This window comes from Poeciliopsis prolifica, unplaced genomic scaffold, assembly GCF_027474105.1.
Source record: "Poeciliopsis prolifica strain line A6 unplaced genomic scaffold, Auburn_PproV2 SCAFFOLD004, whole genome shotgun sequence".
NCBI lineage: Eukaryota > Metazoa > Chordata > Actinopteri > Cyprinodontiformes > Poeciliidae > Poeciliopsis > Poeciliopsis prolifica.
Window position 1 is genome coordinate 16,488,183 of NW_026562379.1, and position 16,549 is coordinate 16,504,731.

At 39.6% G+C, this 16,549-nt stretch overlaps 1 protein-coding gene across 3 annotated transcripts; it reads left to right on the plus strand.

Moving 5' to 3' along the window:
- Positions 1 to 356: 356 nt before the first annotated feature.
- hnrnpul1 (heterogeneous nuclear ribonucleoprotein U-like 1) lies at positions 357 to 16,538 on the plus strand. 3 transcript variants are annotated; one of them, XM_055027939.1, is made up of 16 exons: positions 357 to 438; positions 954 to 1,215; positions 2,319 to 2,549; positions 3,234 to 3,432; positions 3,529 to 3,602; positions 4,601 to 4,740; positions 4,842 to 4,941; positions 5,484 to 5,596; positions 6,630 to 6,896; positions 7,496 to 7,618; positions 8,217 to 8,345; positions 13,513 to 13,681; positions 14,369 to 14,635; positions 14,962 to 15,110; positions 15,189 to 15,398; positions 15,698 to 16,538. In XM_055027939.1, the coding sequence occupies exons 2-16, from the start codon at positions 993 to 995 to the stop codon at positions 15,812 to 15,814; spliced, it is 2,511 nt and encodes an 836-aa protein (XP_054883914.1). In that variant the 5' UTR covers positions 357 to 438; positions 954 to 992; the 3' UTR covers positions 15,815 to 16,538. The 3 variants fall into 3 exon arrangements, with proteins under 3 accessions (XP_054883914.1, XP_054883915.1, XP_054883916.1); XM_055027940.1 differs by having other exon boundaries at positions 15,192 to 15,398; XM_055027941.1 differs by having other exon boundaries at positions 2,322 to 2,549.
- Positions 16,539 to 16,549: the final 11 nt, after the last annotated feature.

The following is a 16,549-nucleotide window of genomic DNA, read 5'->3' on the forward strand; positions in this document are numbered from 1 at the left end:
TCTCAATGTCTTTCAATCCAAACCAAAAATAGAATGAAGTACAACAGTTGGTGTCCTGATGACACTTATTTACTTCCACATTTTCTCCTCTGATCATCTCCCCTTCACAATAAAAGCACACATTCGGGTGTGAAATACATACATTGTATTCGCCACACTATTGATACCAAAAGGAAATTAAATGTTGTTGTAGATGGCGATGGTTGTGGGAAGAAATTTTGTTTGAACTCGGGAGTTTTTATGTTGTAAACTCTGTCCGACCCATATTTCGGGCTCCTTTAAGCTACTTGCTCACCGCCGTAAAACCTGAAGTCGTAGCGAGCTGTGACGCCTTGCGCATGCGCCGATTTTTTACCCTCGAGTTAATGACGCTGGGGGGCGCTAGCGTTTCTTTCAGACTCCTACCCGGACTTACCCGCGCAGCTCGCGTCAAAGGAGGTAGGCCTCAGTTTTATTTTTCTTCATATTTTATTCTATAGCTGTGTTACATACCGTCTATACGATGCACTGACAGCATGTCCTGCACGAAAAGCCGGGGTAACTTACAGGAGGTTTGTTTTCTCCGTGTTGAACGCATTTGTTTTGCTTGGCGGTGTTTAAGCTAATGCTAGCCTTAGAAGGTTACCGTCTTTAGCCGTACAGTGGCGGTTTGCAGCGAGGGCTTACCTTAGAAGCATTCTAGCAAGTACTTTAACCTTAATAAGCATATCTACAGAAAACCATTTTATAATCATATATCGTCGGGTTTTTACGCACCAACTTGAACAGTTCAACGTGTGTAGAGTTGATGCAGCACTGCTCGTTAGCCTAGCATAGCCTAGCCACACCATTACGTATCCAGTTCGGCTGAGAAACCGCGCAGAACTGATCAGTTTGAAAATCAGCACCACTCTAAGCTGTGGCTAACCGACATGAGTGTTTTATTTGTTCTCTCTCTTGTTTTGTTACTTAAGAGAGACGACAAACTCGAGAGTTTACCGTACAGAGCGACCATGAGTTTAGACGTGAAAAAACTGAAAGTGAACGAGTTAAAGGAGGAGCTCCAGCGCCGCGGCCTCGACACCAGAGGCCTGAAGGCGGACCTGATGGAGCGGCTGAAAGCCGCCCTGGAGGCTGAAGCAGAGGAGGAGACCTCCGAGCAAACTGGACAGGAGGAATACGACGAGGAAAACCCAGAAGAGGAGCAGGAGCAGGAGGAGGCTCTGGACCGACAAGGTGGAGTCCCGCTTTTAACATTAACATGCTTGTTTACATTATGACTATTCTATTCTCCAAAAGTTATAAACACTTGTTGAAGTGAATTGACCAGAGATCTATTAACTAGAGTTTAAAGATATTTAATATGGATAGGACAAACACATTAAACCAGATGCATTGTGTTACAAATTTAAAAGGTAAATTCGGACCACATAGATTCATCCCAATGTTGATAACATCGCAACTTTTCAGACAAACATAAAGTCTGTATTGGCTAAAATTGACAAAAACAATCATGTTTTTTAAAGATTGGTGAAGTGCAGAAAATCTGCAGCATTGAGCTCCTGAAATAAATAACTGTAAACAAAATTATTAGATCAGTGTTAAAGTAACTTTTCCCATATGAGCAACCCAGACTTGGGGAATTTTTTAGACCTTTATTAAAGATGTAAATGTTTGTTTTTACTTCTAAATCAGAAAATAATAGTCACAGGTTATTCAGACATTTAAAAGATCATTTAAATGCTAAATTTCCCCCGAGAATTTCCAATTTTAAATAGTTTGTATCTGTTGATGCCATGTTATAGGTTTCTTATACAAAACAGATAAAGAGTAAGAAATATGGAACAGAATTATTGAGTGCGTTGACAGTATATCAGCTTGATATGATAAAACAGAAACATGTAGGACTTGTTATGCAAAACATGCAGGTCATTTTCAAGAATAATCCCAAGTTTTTTAGTTTCTCTGACTATTTTAAAACTTTGACTTTATTCTTATCTCATAGGTTCAGTGAATAAACTTTTGTTCTAGATGAAGTTGTTTTTAAATTAGTTAATATAAATTTATATATTTGTTGTGTGTTTTTATCAAATAGTGTTGATTTTTCCGATTAGTTGTGTTTTGGATTGATGCTGTTCATGCAGTTTGCAAATCAATTATCTGTAAATTGATCAGAATCACCACATTTTATTAGCCGTTCACTGCAAATTCAGATTTTTGCTAACTTGTGACTCTAAAACTTATTTACCTTTGCAATGTAATGTTTTGTAGAAGGTCTCCAATCACTGGATTGTTTTTCTAAACTTTCAACTAACTTCTAATGTCTTCTTGTTAATTAGAAGATCAAGATTACGGAGGCGATGACATGGATGACGCTGGCGACGGCGATAACCATCAAGAGGAAGACGAGGGCAGAGATTCGGGTGGCTACTATGAGGAAGAGGAGGCAGAAGCAGAGCCGTACGAAAGTCAGCAAACTTCAGACACGAGTCACGGAGAGATGCAGAGATCGAGCGCCGCGTCCGATGAGGAGAGCAAGCCGGAGACGAACTTCGAGGACAACGCAAACGGTTACAGCAAATAATTTTTTATGACATCTTCATCACAAGCTGAATATTGTATTTATATATACATATATATAAAAAGTGCTCAAACTGTTAATGGTTCTTGTTAAGGGATTTATCAGCCATCCGCTGTCGTCTTTGCTCTCCCAAGAGACATTTCACTGACGGACCGGCCCGTCCGGTGATGTTTGCAGAGTACGAGTTAACCGATTGCAGTTCTCTGGATTCTGACTTTGGCTCATACCAAATTGTTTTGTCTGAAATTTCACTAAATATTAAAAGAAAATCGCTGAGTTGGAAACAGTAGCGTGGCTCTTGGTAACTGCAAACATGCAGACATGAACAGGTGGGCCGGTGCGTCAGTCAAACCTCTCACAGGAGAGTAGAAGAGGACAGCGGCTGATTTCTAGACCTTTGTTGAGGTGGATAAGATTGGGCGATATGGCTGTTCTCCCAACACTAAGGGCGTCTGCGCTGATCAATTGGTGCACCCCAAGTTTGCAGTTAGCAATAGTTACCCCACTGTTTTCAACTCAGTGATTTTATTGCTAAATATTTAGCAACATTACAGACAAAAAAAAAAACGTAAGTCAAGACTGTCAGGCTTTTTAAAGATCAGCGTTCAGCCAAAATCAGTGCAAGAGGTGTATCCCTAGTTCTTACATCATTTTCTTCTTTTTTTTATCTTAGAAATTAAAACTGAAATCAAAACAGAAGAGGAGGCTGAGCCAGTTGGAGACGAGAAGCAGGAGCCGGAGGAAGCGCAGGAAGCAGAACAGCAAGACCAGGCCGAAATCAAAACGGAGGACAACAAAGGCGGGAACAGCCGGAAGAGGCCACACGAGGAGAACAGGAGCTACGGCTACTACGAGCACCGCGAGGAGAAGAGGTAGCAGAGCTAGCAGAGCGACACATCGATATTCTCCAGAAACAGGAAGCTAAAGATGTTCAAGGCTCCTGATCTTCTGGTCGTGTTTTTGAGCAGATCTCGCACACCGCAACCTCCTGCTGAAGACGAAGAGGAGAACGTCGATGACTCCATGGTGACAATTGATACATGTAAGTTACATTTATTAGTCACACAGAAAACCAAACCTTTGTCCTGGTTGTTTGATCTGAGTGTCAGGATGCAGTTTGTTTTGTTCCCAGTTGTTTTCTGCAGGAAATGTGTTTTATTTTACCAGATAATTTCTGTGATCATTTCTCTCTGTACTAGAGAAGTATGTTTGTTTGCTGGACGTTAAATTGTCCCAGAAATTATTGTGCTGAACTATAATGTTGTTTTGTTTCAAAACAACAATATTATCAAGTAATATGATTGAAAAATAATTAGTTTGCCCTTTCAAAGACCGTCAAACTTTAATTTAGTGAAGAACACTTAACACTGGAGCTTGAAGATATTTTAACTAACCAAAAAAATGACCAAAAACAACAAATACCACAGATTAAATTAGATTAGGACGCCTCCATTAACAAAATTGTCCTTTAAAAAATAGTCATCTTCCATGACAGCAAATTTTGCTTTAAGATAAATTGTTCCAGAAGTTATTATGATAAATTATATTATTGTTGTTTTGAGGAGATTTTCAAGTAACATAACGATAATAACGGCATAAATGTTCTCAAAGATCAATAAACTTTAATTTCTAAAGTGGACATGATTTTAAATATCCATAATAAATACCCAAAGCAACAAATAAAATGAATGGATGATGAAGTCCCTGCAAACAAAATTGTCCTTCAAATAAAAGGTTTAGTTGAGACCAAAAAAGACTTTTATCATCCAGTTTTTAGTAAAAAAGAAAACGGTAAATAATGCAAACTTAAATTATTGAGCTTATTTTAATTTATCATGCGAATAGTTGATTTATTGCTAAATGTGACAGGCTCATTTTTTGGAGTTTGTTTTTGATTACAGTGGCTAAATATGTCATCTTGATGTATTTTTCTGTTTTTCAAAGAATAAAGTAATAACTTTTTTTTTCATGATGTAAAGATTTATTCATGGCGTCCGGTTAAAACCGTTTAAACAACCTTTCTTCCTTTCTTTCCATCAGATAACTGTGACCTGCACTTCAAGGTGTCCAGGGATCGGTACAGTGGTTATCCTCTGACCATCGAAGGCTTCGCCTACCTGTGGGCCGGCGCTCGAGCGACCCACGGTGTCACTCGGGGTCGTGTTTGCTACGAGATGAAGGTAAGTCACAGTGAAGCGGTTCATTTCTTCTTTTTTTATGTTTCATTCATTGTGTTGTCATCCCTTCAGCCTTTTGCGTCGTTTTGTCACGTTTTCCTCAGATTAACGAGGAAATTCCTGTGAAGCACCTGCCTAGCAGCGAGCCTGACCCGCATGTGGTCCGGATCGGATGGTCCCTCAACAACTGCAGCACTCAGCTTGGTGAGAACGCCAACAACAAAACGTGGTGTCTGATACGAACACATGCGGGGTACCGCAAGGTCCGATCTTCAGATCCCTCCTACTTAGTATCGACATGGTCACGTAACAAGATTAGCCACCAGAAAACACAGGGAGGAATGTTTGTGATGCAACTTTCAAGATGGTTAAGGGGTTAGGCAGAAAAAAGAGGCAGTTTCATGTAAAACTTTTTATTTTAAGCTTTGTATCATTTCATAATGTTATTCTCATGTAGTATTGACTTGATTTTTTTTCATGCATTTTTGAGAAATCCGTTATTCAGTTGTGAAAAACGCCTTGCTGGATGAAGCTCCGCCTTCAAGACGCAGCTCCTCCCCCACTCAGCTCCTTCAGACTAGCCAGCAGAACTGTGCATCTGCTATACTCATAGTTTCGTGATCTATTGCTGTCTGATGTTTTTATTGTGTAAAACATTCTGAACTGCCTCGTTGCTTAAATGTGCTTTAGAAATAAACTTTACTCGTCTGCCTCTGAATTGGAAAATGTTTTTTTGTTTCCTGCAGGCGAGGAGCCATTTTCTTTCGGATATGGAGGAACGGGGAAGAAATCTAGTGACTGCAAGTTTGCAGACTACGGCGAGAAGTTTGGTGAAAACGATGTAATCGGCTGCTACATTGTAAGCAACACGTTTGAATAATCTTAGAATAATCTGATGCTGCTGCGTTACTCTTTAGCAGATTTGGGTAGTAATTAGTTTCATTTACTTGAGTAACCGTTTGGGGAAAAAGTACTTTTTGGAGTATTTTTTACTCCATTGTACTTTTTCCTTTTACTTTATTATGATAATTTCTGGATTTTCTACCCACTGAATGAAAAACAAACATGTTTTAAGCAGACACACAGCTGCGGTTTGTGTTTTTTATTGAAAGAAACAGATTTTGAATCGGTTTCCTTTTGTGTGATTTTATTTTGTAATAATGTTATTTATATAAATTGTCATTTTGGTCCTTAAAATACCAAAATTTCCACATAACTTTATATTTCGGTCTGTCTTGTGATGTAATTTTTAATATTAAATGTTTGATGATTTGATCAGTTACTTAATAATTGAGTAAACTTTTTCTAAAATACTTTTTTACTCAAGTAAAATGTTTGGTCACTCTACTCACCTGTTCTTTGTAAAAATGTATACATATTTTTTTATTAAAATGGGGAAATGAAGACCTGAAAATGACTTCAATTAGTTAGAAAATATGTAAGCTGGTTTTAAATACACCAGTCCCAGGTCTTAAATTTTGTTACGATTTATTATCTCATATTTTATGCTGGGTTTTTTTCCATGGGATTTTTCTGTCGCGTAAAAGTTTGAGTCGCCTGCTGCATTCAGTCTTCATTGAGTTCTGAGACTCAGGTTGTTGAGGCTACTGCTAACTAGCTGCTAATACACCTTGCTAGCCTGCTAACTAGCCTTTTTGTAAGCGCAAACTGACTGGACGACGCTCATTTGCTACATACATTCTGTGCAAAGAAGTCAGGCACTACTACTAGATAAAATATTACATTTTTTGTACATTTGTATTGTGATGCAGGTCTTTGATTTCATTCATAATTGTTTTCAAAAGTCTTAAATTGGAATTGGTAAAACCTGCCAAACCTCTGTGTGATGCACCCTAACAGCTGTTTCTGTTTTCCCATCTTTTTGCCTGCAGGATTTTGAAAGTAGCGACGAGGTAACGATGGGCTTCTCAAAGAACGGCGTGAACCTGGGCGTTGCTTTCCGGACCACCAAGGAGGCGCTGGCAGGACGCGCGCTCTTCCCCCATGTGCTGGTGAAAAACTGCGCCGTCGAGTTCAACTTTGGCCAGAAGAGGGAGCCCTACTTCCCCGCAGAGGAGGGGTACACCTTCTTCCACGAGCTTCCCATGGAGGACAAAATCAGAGGCACAAAGGGACCTGCCAACAAATCTGAATGCGAGGTGAGGGTTTGCTAACGTGGCATGAGTTAAATACACGCAGGAGATTAAAAAAAACTAGAAAAAATACTGATGGAGTTACTGAGAAATTTATTTATTTATTAGAATATGAGCCTGACAGAATATTTGAGACAAAGTAAAAAAGTTAATTTGATTCATGATACTCAACATTACAAGAAGAAAGTTGTAAAAGTTTGAATGAAAAGTGTTATTCATGTTTTAAAACTCGTATCATTACTTAATTTTGGATTATTTACGACTCTATTCTCGTATTACTACGTCTTTATTCCGATAAATAAAAAAAGCCCTGGCTCTAAAGCTACATCAAATCAACTCAAATGTCAACATACTATATTTTTTTATAACGATAAAAGTGACGTATAGTTACTAGATCGTGCTGTGAAATAGCCTGAAAGATGCATATCACTGCCCCTTTAAACAAAATTATATCGAAACATAAAGACGGCACCTTGAGGCCCAGTTATTCAGCTTATCTGGAGGAACAAAGTGGATTTGTTGATCTTCAAGAGTCGACCATTAAATAAATAATAATTGGTGGGGGAAAAAATACAAAATCAGCTTTTATTTTCTTCATGTTTCAGATTTTGATGATGGTCGGTCTGCCTGCCTGTGGAAAAACCACATGGGCCATAAAACACGCCGAGGAGAATCCGGACAAGAAGTACAACATCCTGGGAACAAACGCCATCATGGACAAGATGAAGGTCAGCTCTGATGATCATAGCAGCAGCTAATAGAGCTGGAGACCAGAGATCAGGCCTGAAATCTGGCTCTGAACCTTCAGAGACGCATAAAGACGAATACAAAGTCAGCCTTCTGTCACCTGAAGATCATTTTCAATGTCTCAACGAGATCTAGAGAAACTCATCCATGTGTTTATCTTTAGTCGTATTGGTTACGGCAACAGCGTCTAACAGGTCTGGCTAAAAAACAATCAATCCTCCAAACGCTGCTGCTGGAGTTCTGACTAAAACCAGGAAGTTGGAGACTCTAAAATACTTTTGTTAGTTAATGAATCATTGACTGGTTTAGCACCACAGCACATGAAAGATCTGATGGTTTAGTACCAAACATCTAGAAGCAGCTTTTCAGCTTCTATGCACCACAAATCTGTAACAAACTTCCAGAAAACTGCAAAACAGCTGAAACACGATGAAAAATCCAGGTGTTTTGAAACATAATCAGTAAAATTTTCATTTAATTTTAGTTAAAATTAAATTTATAATAAAATTGAATTGATCTAATATGTCATACATTAACCTTTCTGCTTAAGCCTGCTGTATTCTCCCGTTTCCTGTCCAGGTGATGGGTCTGCGGCGCCAGAGGAACTACGCCGGGCGCTGGGATCTCCTCATCCAGCAGGCCACCCAGTGTCTGAACCGGCTGATCGAGATCGCCGCCCGCAAGAGACGCAACTACATCCTGGATCAGGTACTGCTCCTCCTCCTCCACCCGGTTCTGACACTCACCACAGTGAGTCAATGTGCCCTGATGATCACTTTCTCTCTAATGGATTATTTATTTATCTTTCAGGGGGTCTCTGTGTATTATAGAGTAGAAGAAGCATTGATCACCCTGTTGTCACTTGCTTGTTGTGTAACAGAAAATGATTAATGGCTGTCATAAGCGACAGAATAATGTCATGTTTTCAGCATATTTGCACTTTGCTATTATCTATTTCATGTCATATTACAGTATTGTTTGTCTTGTGAAAAATGTACAAGTAAACCATGACTTTGTAAAGATGTTGAGAAACAAGTAAGCTCTGCCTGGTGAGTAAGAAAAACACCTTCTGTTGCTAATTTAATAAGCCAGAGTTGATAGCTTTTCTTAAAAGCTACTTTTAAGTGAGAAAGATGGAGCTTTTGAGTGTGTTTTTTATTTTAACTTTTAAATTAATTGACCCTGAAGGTAAGTAGTGACTAACGGCGTTTAGATTTTCAGATCCCTGTGCTCGGCCAGTGTGTGAAGGTAAGTGGGTCTAGTGTGGCTTTTCTGTGGAAACCGTGAGTATGTGAAGGTAAGTTGTTCATGTTTGTCGTTGTCTGGGATGCGACTCGCGTTCGTACAAAGACAAAGGTGAGTGAAGGTAAGTGAGGGGACCCGTCAGAGCAGCTGTGTCTTTCAGTTAGAACTACCTTTATTGCAATTTGGCTCTTCACAGAGAAAAATGTCCATTCTAAATTGATCAGTTTAGTCATATTGTACCTAAAAATACTTCTTTAAATTAACAATCTTAAAAGAAGTTAGTGTAGTTGTTTATAATTAAATATCTGTGAGCTTTTGAGTGAAATTATTCTCTTACCTTTCTGATTAATTTCTGCATAAATGACTCTCTTTGTTACCTGCATGTATTTTTGGAAGCACGCTTTCTAATAGGTGACGGGAAATTAGGCATCATGTTCGAAAACTTATAATTTCACCCCAACAGCTGTTTGTCCACACACAAAAAACCCTGCACTATTAAAGCTGAAACATTAAAAATAACGTTTACAACTAAAACATATCAGCGATAATCTAAAACGACACTGCAGTTTGGTATACAATAAAACAAATTCACAGTTAAACACATACTTATTTACAAAATGACAGCGGAAGTTGTTCTATCAAAGTAAAAGCATCAAACCAAACCGGAGGTTCATCATATTTTGTACAAATAAAACAAACTAAAGGCTATGAGCGCTAAAGAGGGGATGCAAACAGAAGGAGCAACATTTGGGTTTATTTGCAAGGATACAGAAATGATAACTGTAGTTGTTGGGACAGTTTAGGTGTTTTTCTTTATTTAAGCCTGGCGTTTGAGTCGTAATTTTCTCTACCGTTATAGGAAGGTGTTTTAAAAACATTTCTAGCTCTGTTACGACGTAAAGCTGCACTTTACGGTTTGTTTCCCTTCTGAAACCCACTGGTCATTTCACTAGATTTAGCTGAGAGCTATTTCAATAAACTTTATCGTCGTTATAAAATCATGTAATTACATAAACTCTGATGAAATTGGGTAAACCGCAACAGCCGCTGCACGTTTGTGCGTCGCTATAGCAACCGACATTCGCGCGTCTTGATGGTTGACGTCCAATGAAAGTTTCACTTTTAAGTTTTGTTCACGCGGCGAATCTTGACGGTACATTTTAATTTGTTACTGACGTCCCGTTTATTTATTTATTCATTGTTCTGGTCGTTCATGAAGTGCAGTCAGACCGAGTCCGTGCGCTTACGACCCCAACGCGACCCAGAAAACGTTGCCTGGCTGCACGGATAAGAGCAACGGCCTCCTGTGGCGCGTTAACGGCGGTTTCTGAGCAGTGAGATGCACAAACCTCTTCATAATTTTTATGAATATGATTATTAAACATTGTTTATGTCCAGATTTAACAATGGAGGTCTTGCTTCTTGTGCTTCAAAAAATATAATATGACGTAAATATTTATTGTAATGAATTTCTTTGTTGTCTTGATGGGTTAATGATTTTTAAAAACACCGTAAATATTTGTTTTGTTTCTGCCATTTTCTCCTTAATTGCACAAAGAACGCCAATGATCACATTTGGAAAGTCTGATTAAATTCAGTTAATTTTGCAGTTTATTTATACAAATCGCATTACTTTATGTGACTAAATAAACAAACAAATGGGAACATTTTCAAGACCACTATTTGTATTTATGGGGATACTATTGCGGTTTAATGCTGTCGGATCCATAGAGATATCTTTAAAAAAAAAAAGTGATATAGTTTTTATCGTTATAACGGTACGTAAAATATAATTAAACTGAAAGTCTACATCGCCCACTCCTAATGTCTCATAAAGGGATAAACAATATAAATGTTTCTGATCAGTCTATATCAATAATTATTGATTTTTTTCTTAAATATCTGAGGTTCTGCCAATTTTTTTCCTTATTTTTAAGCAGCTATGATGGGAAACCTGAAACTGCTGCGCAGCAGGTTGTGAGAGCGTTAGTTGGTGCCACCAACACGGCTTAGCTAAAATCTTTCTCCTGCCTTCATCTCCCAGAATGCTGTGTGATTCTGGATCAGCGTTCAGTGAATATTATATATATTCAGTGAGATATTGATTTGTTGTCCGGCCATAGCACCACGTAAAAGTTGGATAAAATGCGACGTGTCCATTCAGATTGCAGACAGTTGGGACATAAAATGCGTAAATCGTATTTGTTTGGGTTGTAAAAACATTGCAATTTGAACATTCAGAGTTTTGTGGAAAAAATCCAATTTGGTTTGCATTTGCAAATATCTTCTTGTGAAAGAAACATTGAATATTCCACAGTTTCTCTTTTTAAATCCTTTTGGTGGCAGAATCTGACTGGAGTAAATGGAGACCAATTTTTGTCATTTGTCCAAAAATGCAACATTGCGCCGCAGCGAGCTATTGAGGCGAAAGGTATCCGTTTCTCAGCTTGTGATTCTGAATCACTTTGGCTCCGTCTGATCAACACAAAGTAAACTGGTAGACCTGTTACAGTAACAAATTTTGCTGCACAATAAATTATTGCCAAAGTTATGGCAATAAATGATAGTAATGCTTTTATAAAGACCATTTTCAAATACCATAATGGCAAAAACACATTAGAGCTCAATAAACTTAAATTCTAATAAACATTTAACACTGGAACTGGAAGACATGTAGAATATCAGAAGTAAATAAAACAAACGACCGATAAAATGAATTATAAATTCTTTGTCCTTCCAACAAAAGTTGAGAGCAAAACTGAAGACTTTATCATCCAGTTTTTGATAGAAAGTGGAACAAAAAAACTTTAATGTGTCTCTAAGTCGACATTATTCCGTAAACTGTTTGGACCGAATGCTTCGTTATAAATTTCTGTAGATTTTCTTTGGGTAGTTGAGATTAAAATCTCATCTCTAACCTGGACTGAGTGCAGATTATTGAAAACAAAACAAAAAACTAGCTTTTTATTTCTTAATTGTTGTCAAAATATTTACTTGATTTCTTTAAGCCCGTATTGCTAAATCTGGCATCATTACAACCCCGTTTGATGTGAACTCTGCTAATTTAACGTAAGTCAGAAATGTTTCCGTCGCCCGTTCGTTCGTAGCCAGTGGACAGTCAACATAACTCTGTTTGTCGTCGAAACGTATCGTTCTACTGCATTTAGAAAAGTTAAACTGAAGTTTCTTGTTCTGCTTCTTGAAATTAATTATGAAGCAAATATTTGTACAAGTTAACAGTTTAATTTAGGAGCTTTAAGGTGATGCGTTCTGTTTTGTTACATGTTAGATTTTCTTGGTAACTGAACTATTTGAGACTTAAAAAGCCAGTATTATGTATTTTCCTGGCACATGGTGACATTTTATAACTCAATTCAGTAAAATGTTGCTTATGTTAAACATAACGTTGAAGTAATTTCACTTTGTATTTAACGCCTTAAAATTGGGCCACCGTCTCTTTAAGAAGCTTCAACTCTTTCCGACACTCTGTCTTCTGTACGTCCCACCGTTTCTCCGTCACTGCCGTTTGTAATCGTTCTTGGCAGCCGTGGACTGAGTCGTCGTTTGTATTTTAAACTCAGCAGTTGCACGGTTCCACCAGGTGTTTGCCAATTGCTGCTGCCGCTAGTCTGAAGGAGCTGAGTGTGGACTGACAAGGGAATAACATGATTACACGACATAAAGCTAGAAAAAGTCAGTTTCATATCATTTAGCTAAAGCACTCTGAAAACATTGTTGTTTAATTAACGGTTATGATTTGTCAGGGTGTCAGCAGTCTTTAATTTATGCATTGAAGGCCTTAAAGTCTTTTTTTTTTAAAGTCTTAGGTTTTGTTGCGGCAGGCCTAGTTTTTTATTTTCTCATGAGACTTTTCAGTCAGGCAAATGTTTGATTCTGACATTTTCATTATGTCCCATCCCTTGATACGGTTGAGGCTACCGCTAACTAGCCGCTAATATCCCTCCGTTAGCCGCCTGACTAACTTTATAAGAAAGCACAAATTTATCGGCAGTTGGCTGGAAGACGTTCGTACGTTTCTGTGGACATAAAAGTCTTGCTCTTAAATTTGAGTTCATTTTGAAAGGTTGAATTTTCATCAGGCACTTCAAAGCAGTCCTAAAAACAGCATTTTTGTGCTTATGGGTTTACAAATGTGAACAAAAGGTTTGTGGCTATTCATCTTACTCGGTTTGTCATAGTGTTAAAAATAGTTGATTTTTCTGCTCATAATCTACTTTTATTCAGCAGAATATTGAATATTTCAAATCAAATTTATATGTTTGCATGACATAACAAATATGCTCAAAATCTGCTTTTATTCACTGATAAGAAAGCTGTGCATCCTAACATTTTAAATTGACCAAACAGATGATATAATTTAGTGTCAGTGCGTTTCTGGGTCCCCTTGATAAACTAACATTGTTCTGCAGTCGTTGGGTTCTGGTTCTGGTTCCGGCTTCGAGGTGAGTCTGTGGAGTGACGAGAGGAAACCAAAAAACCCGTAGATTGACACCGAAGCCAAACCTCTCTCACTTGACTATTGCAGGGTTCCAGCTTCCTCCCAGTGGAAAGCCTTTACAAGTAAACAATAACAAACAAGCTTCTACTTCTTTCTTGTCACCATTGCTAGACAAATGTTTATGGATCAGCAAGGAGACGAAAAATGCGTCCTTTTGAAGGTTTTCAACGCAAGGCTATTGTAATTTGTCCCACGGACGAGGATTTTAAAGAACGAACATTAAAGCAAACCAATGAGCAGGGGAAGGATGTGCCCGATCATGCTGTGTTAGAAATGAAAGGTAGGAATGCTGTGGAAACAAATTTAAACAAACAAAAATAATTTAAGAAAAAGAAACGATCTATTTTTTATTTTACTTTTTCTGTGTTGTCTCTAAAATCAAACTTGGAAGATGTCCCTTCCCTCCCTCCTCCCCCTTAAACCCACCAGATATCAGACCTGGACTTTTATTTTTTATTTATTTTATTTTTTTAAATTTGATTCCTATTTTTGTCCCTATTTCTGCCACTTTCCATTCAGACTCGAACACGCTGCAAACCGAAACTCGTTTCCTGTTCAGTTCAGATTGAAAACCAAATTTAGTGGCTTATCGGCCATTAAACGGTCGCTTCCTTTCGAGTTGATTTCCAAAACCGCTCCAGGATCTGTGTTTGGTCTGCGGTGATGTTCCCTCTTCACTACAACTTTTTAGTTGTCCTTTTTGTCCCCCGTCTCTTCTGATGTCCCCCTTCCTCTCTGTCTGTCTGAACAAATGTTTCCTCCTGGAGGCGACCTTTGTTCCCTTTGCTTTCTTTATCTGCTTTTGTTTTTGTCGCCTTTGCGTCGTACTAATTATTTCTCGTTTTTGTCTTCCGGTGGTGTGGCTGCTCTGGTCTTCACTACACTCCTCCCCCTCCCCCCGCCCCCGTCTCTGTCTCCCCGTTTCTCTCCACCCGTCTCCGCTCGAATGGGTGGCCGCCCCTCGAAGCCAACTTCACGCTGCCGGAGCCGTGCGACTTCCTGGAGGATGTGGGGTTTGTGGAGCTGCAGCGCGAAGACGCCGAGAAGCTGCTGAAGCAGTACAACGAGGAGGGCCGCAAAGCCGGCCCGCCGCCTGACAAACGCTTCGACAACAGGCAGGGCGGCTTCCGCGGACGCGGCGGCAGCGGCAGCTATCAGCGCTACGACAACCGTGATGGGTTTCGTGGCGGCTACCAGAACCGTAGCGGAGACGGAGGCAGCGGGTACAGAGGAGGTGAGGCGCTTAACTTTTCTTTATTGACATTTTTATTATTACAATAAAACACACCAAACACAAAGGACTTGGGGAACTGATTGGTATTTTTAGTGGGAAAAAACAAGGTCAGCTGTAAGTGATCCGCGCCATCTTGGTAAGCAAGTGCAGCGCAACGCTTTGAGACCAACAAAGCGTCGCGCCCACAAGCTCGAAAAAGATACCTGGACAAAATGGCTGCTGTTAGGATCGAGCCGGAGAAGTAAAATATCAGACGATCTCGTTTTTGTTTTGTACTTATTTAAAAGATGGAGATTTGTTATTTATTTTGTCTTTTTGTTGCTCAGGTTACAACCGCGGCAGCTACAACCAGAACCGATGGGGTAACAGTTACCGTGACGGCGGCTCGGACACACGCGGCAGCTACAACCGCAGCCAGCAGTCGGGCGGAAGCTACAACCGCCCGGCTTCCTACAACAAGACGGGATACAACCAGGTAGCTGCAGTTCCCCTCACCCGGTGGGGTTTGGTTTGGAGTCGGAGATGTTTTACAACCTCGCGTTGCTTTGGCCAGCAGGGCTACAGCCAGAGCTACAACCAGGGCTACAACCAGGGCAGCTACAACCAGAACTACTACAGCAACTACAGTCAGTACCCAGGATACAGCCAGAGCTACAGCCAGACGCCCACGACCGCACAGACCTACAACCACCACCAGCAGCCGGCGGCGGCGCAGCAACCGCCGGCGCAGCAACAGCAGAGCTACAACCAGCAATATCAGCAGGTCAGGCAACTTCTCCTCCACAAGCACAGATGGAATGTTTTAAATGGCAGAATCAAGTTTACTGAAGCTAAGTAAAGTAAACTTATGCAGGAAAACTCAGAAAATGTAAATATTTTTATACAGTTTTGGAATATTTGCTCTTTTATTTTATTTTTTTATTGAATGGCCTTTTTTTGAGTCTTTGTGTTTCAGTTAATCAATTAATAACTAACCTGATTAATCGTTTCAGGTCTAGGTTACGACAGTTCGATCAAACTGTTCAGTGCGCTGACTATTTTTCCCTCCGTCGTCTCTTCCAGTACGCTCAGCAGTGGCAGCAGTACTACCAAAACCAGAACCAGTGGAACCAGTACTACAGCCAGTACGGCGGTTACCCAGGACAGGGCAGCCAAGGCTCGTCTTCTGGTTCCCAGTAGCTTCCTCCTGCATCTCCTCCTTCCCCAACACCTGTGACCTCTGACCTCTGCAGCTGATCATTATTGTTTTTGTACAGTTTAAGTCACCAACTATGGATCCTGTCCGTCTTAACGCGCTAGCCTCCCGTTTCTCACGCGCCGTTATCCAGTTCGATGTGGGATTATTTTCACTGAGCACTGAACGTGAGGTGGTAGATGATAGATATTCTAAACTCGTAATGAATGTTATTGATTATGCATCAGATGTGGATGCCTGGCGTCCATATTCCCCTCAGTTTGAAGAGGTGGCTGTGTATATTTATAGGCTACAGCTTGAGAAGACAGGAAGAAACAGCCTGACTGAGCTTAACGGAGAACAAATGCATGCTTCTTACCTTTTCTCCCCCTCGTCTCCTCTCTTGCTCTTTGCTTTTCAGTTACGGAGTGAGCATCTTTTATTTACCGCTAAAGAAACCGAGCATTATGGAGCATTTTTATAGGTGTTGGTACTGTAGTATTTAATCTGACCTTTTGATTATGAGTAATCCTTTGCCGCTTGTGTAGTTGTAATTTGCTTTATTTTTATATGATTTCCATCCCTGTTTTTTTTTGCTTTTAAATTGCTGTTCATTGAGTCCTGTAGTTAAAACCTGTTTTTTTTCTACCTTAAAAAAAAAGAATCAGTTTTTGACCAGTTACGCCAGCTGTCTTGTCTTTATACAATAAACACAGTTGTAAACGCCTACAGATGTGTGG

Bases quoted from the DNA above. Each gene is read 5' to 3' on its own strand.
- hnrnpul1 (XM_055027939.1), top strand. From the start codon at position 993: ATGAGTTTAGACGTGAAAAAACTGAAAGTGAACGAGTTAAAGGAGGAG. The intron at 8,346-13,512 runs GTACTGCTCCTC...CACCATTGCTAG, and splicing joins GCAACTACATCCTGGATCAG to ACAAATGTTTATGGATCAGC. The intron at 15,399-15,697 runs GTCAGGCAACTT...CGTCTCTTCCAG, and splicing joins ACAACCAGCAATATCAGCAG to TACGCTCAGCAGTGGCAGCA.